At 33.9% G+C, this 6,000-nt stretch overlaps 1 protein-coding gene across 1 annotated transcript in view; it reads right to left on the bottom strand.

Annotated features, from left to right (window-relative positions):
• Positions 1 to 3,113: 3,113 nt before the first annotated feature.
• The window catches only part of LOC123309209 (protein goliath-like), a 96,411-nt gene continuing 93,524 nt past the window's right edge, over positions 3,114 to 6,000 (bottom strand). Inside the window, exons 8-9 of the mRNA XM_044892195.1 lie at positions 5,005 to 5,145; positions 3,114 to 4,649 (exon numbers count right to left, since the gene is read on the bottom strand). Of these exons, the coding sequence (XP_044748130.1) occupies positions 4,455 to 4,649; positions 5,005 to 5,145 (336 nt within the window). The 3' untranslated portion in view covers positions 3,114 to 4,454. The remainder of the gene's footprint in view (positions 4,650 to 5,004; positions 5,146 to 6,000) is intronic.

The raw sequence follows: 6,000 nt of genomic DNA, 5'->3' as shown, positions 1-6,000 counted from the left end.
TTGGTGACTATCCATGCCCAGAGTGTGAAAGGATCTGCAGGTCACGGTTGGCACAGAACACACCCATACATGACTTACTTTATGACGGTTGGGTCCCTTCAGTCACAGGAGGGTACACAATCGCAAGTAGCCCTAAGAAATTATAAGTTATTTGATCGCACCGACGGTCTTTTTGTAGATTTATTCTCGGTAACGAGATTCAGCAATGGATGGATGGACAACAGCTAGCGGCAGCGGCGGTCAAGTTAATGATTTCACATTTGGCCGTTGGCGTCATCGGAAAATTTGATCCTTTTTTCGCGAAGAGAGAACTGCAGTTCATTTTGGTTGGTTTCCAGTTTTTTAGCACTTCAGAGTCTTCAGATTGTTTGTTAGTTACATTTGAACTGTGATTTCTTTTGAAAATTCGATATTCCACAACCACCCAAAATGTCAATAATTCTTATGTGGATATTTAATTAACTAAGCGTTGCAGATATGGGTAAATATCTCAACCAGAGGTGATAACCTACGGCATCAATTTGGAAATAATCTACAAGAACTACAAGAAGTGACAGCACAGGAATATCCTAGGTGATATCCATCATATACAGGGTTGGGATAAAGTTTGGCACCAAATTAATATCTTTAAAACAAAACGGGCGATATTTTTGAAATTTGGCAGCTGAGTGTAATGGACCACAATGCATCTGATGAGCATATTTTCATTAATGAGATACTTTCGGTTTGACCGGAATGACAAAACTTTTTTTTATTTAAATGGGACGCCCTGTATATATTTCTGCAGATTCTGAAAGTGAACCTTGCTTCGGATCTGTCCATATCGGGTTCCATGTAAAAATTATCTGTAAAAAGAAGAAATTCAGTCTTTTTGTACATTTGAGAAATAATCCATTCAAATAAATAAATCGTTGTTATTTGTATCAATAGTGAGAAATAAAACGAAATAATTTGTATTAGATAACTCTTTCTGCTTTTCATGACGTGTTTTTTATGAAAATCTATAAAAAGAAGAAATACAGGGCTTTTACTAGTAGAAAAAATTTATTGAAAATAATTTGAAAAAAAATCATTTTAAATGTTCGAAGTGCTTGCCATTCACCTCCTGACAAGAAATTTCAAAATTACCGTCCGTTCCGTTTTAAATATATTAATTTGGTGCCAAACTTTATGGTGGCGAAAACATGCCAAAAAAGGTGGCCGATACAGTTATATCATCATGAGGTATATCATCGCCCAAAGTTAATAAGCTTTAACAGAAGAAAATTCAAAAAACAAAAGCTTCTTAAATGAAGGAGAATAATGAATAATGGGATTACCATATTACATGCTTGGCAGTTTGAGTAACTCGCGGCGATTGGATTCAGCCTATTGGCGGCACATTTGGAACCCGTCTCTTGTCTTGTGAATATCATTAGAGTCGGAAATCAAATCTAGGTTTCAGAACACCTTAATTTTGGAGGGAAAAATTTGATAATAATGTAGAGATAATAGTAATATTATTCATTAATGTAACTTGAAAAAGATTATACGATTTTTACAAAATGATTTTTCAAACCACGACACGTGTTTCGCTATCACAATAGCATCTTCAGTTGTGGGTGAAGGTAAAGTTTACCTTCTATTCAATATTCATTTATTATTATAATAATTCCACGAAGTAGAGAATAATAATTTCAATGTCATCCTTTATTTTGAAGGAATGAACAAAGTGTTATAATTCATATCAAAATCAATTCGAAATCCCAGTAAACAATTTGTAACCTCAACAAAAATTTTATGTAATTGAGACGTAATGCTAACGGCCGGTTTCATAATCAAACCTAAAGTCCCTTTAATTTTAAAGCCTCCTTTAACCCTACTAAAAATGGCAGTAAAGGAAGCTTAAAGTGACTTTAAATTTGATTATGAAACTGGACGTAATACATTATATTGATGTCAAATTTACATTTCGGGGATTGGTTACAAATTTCTCAACATGTGATGAATTCCTTACATTATATAGGTAATGAAACTTTATTTATGACATATGATATATATATGATGTAATATATGGGTTATGTGATGTAATTATGGGTTCATTGAATATTTTTGTTCACGGTAAATTGATAATTTCAAGTGAATGAAGACAATTATTTTTACTACTGATGTCTGAAACTAGAGGCAAACAAAAATTAATTGTCACACTTTGATTTTGCTACGAAACAATGAACGAATAGAATTTCGATCACTGGCATTATAGTGTGAATATGCAAAATGGATGGGAATGAAATGAATTAAAATAGGTAGTCGAGTTATTTCTTATAATATAAAAAATTTGCTGACAGATCGGTTTTTGAAACTAAATTTGGTTTTCGTATTTGTATTCGAATCGATTTTCATTCTATGAATGGATTCATACAAAAGTACTATGTTGCGGATTTGAAAAAATGTACATGTTTCCGATAGCTAGATGGGACAGGCCACATGGGCAAAACTCTAGATACGAGATCTCGACAACAAGGAAGAACTTTCTAGCCCAAGTGGGGCACTCTGGGCTTGCATTGCGGTACCTTGGGTGGCATAACTCAACATCAACAAAGTTAAAAGAAATCAGATACCGATTCGATAAAAGTATTCCGACTATACCTATCACAATTCTTTTGTTATGTCAAATCTGTTGTTGTTTAATTTATATTTGGAATGAACATAACAGTGACATTTAACGGACATAAAAGTGAAGTACTTTAGTGATATAATCTGCTTCATCAAATAGCTTATGTAAAATATACATTTGAGATAAACATATCAGTGATATTCAAATAAAGGCGAAAGGTTCGGACATTTCGCGTCACTGGTGAGTTACAGTGAAGTTGACTGTGACCTTATATGTTACCTATATAACAAGATCACAAATTATAAAATTCATATCACTACTTCATAATAATTGTGTTTACTGGGATATTATATCGTGTTGTTGGGAAGGTGTTGAAAAATTTCGAGCCCCTAGTTTGAAGCGAATAAATACCTACTCCATCCTCCACAAACTTCTGGTCTCAACTTGCAGATCATGGTAGACACTGAAGAGTACCTCTAAGGTGCTACCTCAGAATTCTCGGATGAAAACAAGCTTCAATTCTATGAAAATTTTAATACGCAAATAAACATCAGTCATCAATGATTGTTGAAGAAAAGGGAGCAAACTCAAATGATTCGAATGTATCAAATATAAAGACTTATATATACATATATATAATGATGAATTTTTATGTTGAAAAAATACATTCAAAATGGTCTTTACCAAATAAGCAAACTCGTCCTATAAATATAAGTTTTACAATATTCGTAAATATTAGTTGGGGCGGCTATAATTCATGCTTTAGTGGTTGTATCTATTATAAAAAAAATTTCAAAATGGGCGAAAAAATATCATGTTTTAATAATAAATCCATTACGTCCTTTGGCACTCAAAACTTTACATATGTCCATCACAAAGGCGCAGCACTCGAGTTCTTAGTTCTATATTTAGAAAGCACCGTTATATTCATTTATCATCTATATATCACAAATTAAAACCTTAATCCAGTCGTTTTTTCATGCCACGTTCGCATTGGATATTAAGGATAATGATGAAAACTGTTATATTCGGAAGAAGACTTCAGAATAGTGATCGGATTTTCAGGAGTAGACTAACTGAATATCTCAATTTCCATCGTACAATATGTTTTTTCAAATACACAGTTACTAAGTGATAACTTGAGTGTTTCAACGTATGTATATGGGAATAAACTAACAAAATCACTGTTTATCAGTTGATTAGGTAAATGAAAAAAATGGTGAAATTCAACAGTCTGGAGGTCATACAAGTTAGCACACAGCCAAATTTGTACCTAGCACAACGCCCCTCTTAAAGGTAGCATATGGGAGTTCTTGGAATAAAGATTAGCACCACCAAATCCTCCCAACACTTCAGAAATAAAGCGTGCAAAATGTGCCTTCACAATGATGCCTTGATATAGTAAACAAAAAAATTCACTCTGATCATACAAACTACATCTCTGACATTCTCGTTGAAATTAACATAATATCGAACCTAAATTATGAATTTCATAAGTTGTGATGACAACACCAGATTACTGGTAAATTTTCATCTAAATTGGAATTCTGGTTTCCAACAGTCGAAAAAAGATCATTACATAACAATTTTTATGATAAAAAATGTTTTCTAAAAACGAATAAAGAATTTAAATTAGCGAATTTAACCCGATGCTAATTCATTCACATGATATTGAAATGTTAATTACTATACACATTTCAGATTTTGTTCACCGTTATTCTTGAAAGTAACGAAAAATCGGCTTAGGCACCATTTCATCGACACAAACTAGATTTTAACAAATTCGACGGGGAGTTTGAAGCGTTTCAAATAGAAACTGGTAAGTACTGGTCAGAAAATTCGCACTGTAAACGAACACCTAAAACTCTCCATGATCGAAGGTATGGTGGATTGAGGCAGCAGACGATTTCCTAGTACTGGAGTTGGAGGAGCTGGAACTCCAGCTGGATATCCTGATAGGCATGTAGCTGTCGTGTGTCAGAGTGGCGGTCATCTCGTTCGGACTAGAGGGTCGGCTGGTGTTCCCACCAGGTGAAAAATCCGGATAGTCCATCTAGAAAACGTTCGACTTTATGTTGATGTAAAAGTACAGTGGCATCTATCTTGAAGATTAATTTACATGTGAAGTAATCTTCGAAGTAGAAATAAAGATTCATATTCTAAGGTTTTTTTTTAATGAAAATTATTTTCAAATGTGCGGTCGCAGTAAACTCAGCTTTGGGCTTTCAAAGGTTGATGTTCAGTTTTTGACGATTCACAGATTGAATCTCTGGTGTGAAATTCCTGCTCCTGGTTCATTATTACTGAAGATGAGTATCAGCAATCAAGTATGAACAGAAAAATCATAACCACACTTTCTTCTGAAATTTTACACTTTTATAGGAGAGATATATGATATGAGTGTTTACCTGGTTGTGGTTCATGATGGCCACCGCTCTGATCTCTGGAAGGGGGCTGATTTCCCCCACTAAAACGTCTGGATTATCGCTGTCAAGGCTAGCTATTTCTTCGGCGTGCACCTGAAAAATACTCTCCTGGCTTCCTGTAAACTGGAGATTAACTTCGTTCAATCGGTTGAATCGGTCGATATTGATGAATTTACTAACTTGGTTTTAGTGGCTGAAAGCTAAGTGTCTCATTGAAATGAAATATTCTTGGAACGAAAGAAAGTGCGAGGTTATGTGAGGATTGTTAGTGGTTAATTTCAAGTTACACAGTTGGAAACAGAAAGCAGAAACAACAATATACGGGTTCTTTTGTTGTATTGCTGAAAAACCAAGTTTGGTGAAGAAGCAATGCAATCTACGAGGCTCCTCTGACAAGAATCTAATGAATCATTTCTAGCAAAAGAGTATTTCGAAAACGAATAAATCCTATTTATTAATATTATATTAATATTTAGGTACTTGTGCACTCTGTTACACTATCTGCAGGAAAAACCATAACAATATGAATCTCCAAGATTTGTAATGGAGATGCAGGGTCATTTTTCTCTTAACCCCATACAAAAATATACGGAAGTATTTCAGATATTTTCATGGAATACATTTTCAGTATGTTAACCGAGATGAAAATCCGAAATATTTCGTGTTTCAAATGAGAACTTCAATAAAATATAAAAAATATGTTTATTGAATTGGTCTGGCCAATACTTGTTAAAAATCCATAATTGAACAGATATTACTTTTTTTACGAAATGCGTTTTTAAACCACGACATGTGATTCGCTATTACAATAGCCTCTTCTAGGTGTTTAGTTGATATACCAGGTGGCCAAAAAGCAGTTTTCAGCTTTCTTCAAATATTGAATTGATGTGGCCGATACTTGATGAAAACCCATAATTGAACTTGAAACAGATTATACTATTTTCACAAAATGAGTTTTTAAACCACGGCACGTGTTTC

The sequence above is a fragment of the Coccinella septempunctata genome, chromosome 3 (genome assembly GCF_907165205.1).
Source record: "Coccinella septempunctata chromosome 3, icCocSept1.1, whole genome shotgun sequence".
Lineage (NCBI taxonomy): Eukaryota > Metazoa > Arthropoda > Insecta > Coleoptera > Coccinellidae > Coccinella > Coccinella septempunctata.
Note: the sequence above shows the minus strand (reverse complement) of the source record. Positions and strands in the feature narration are given on the sequence as shown.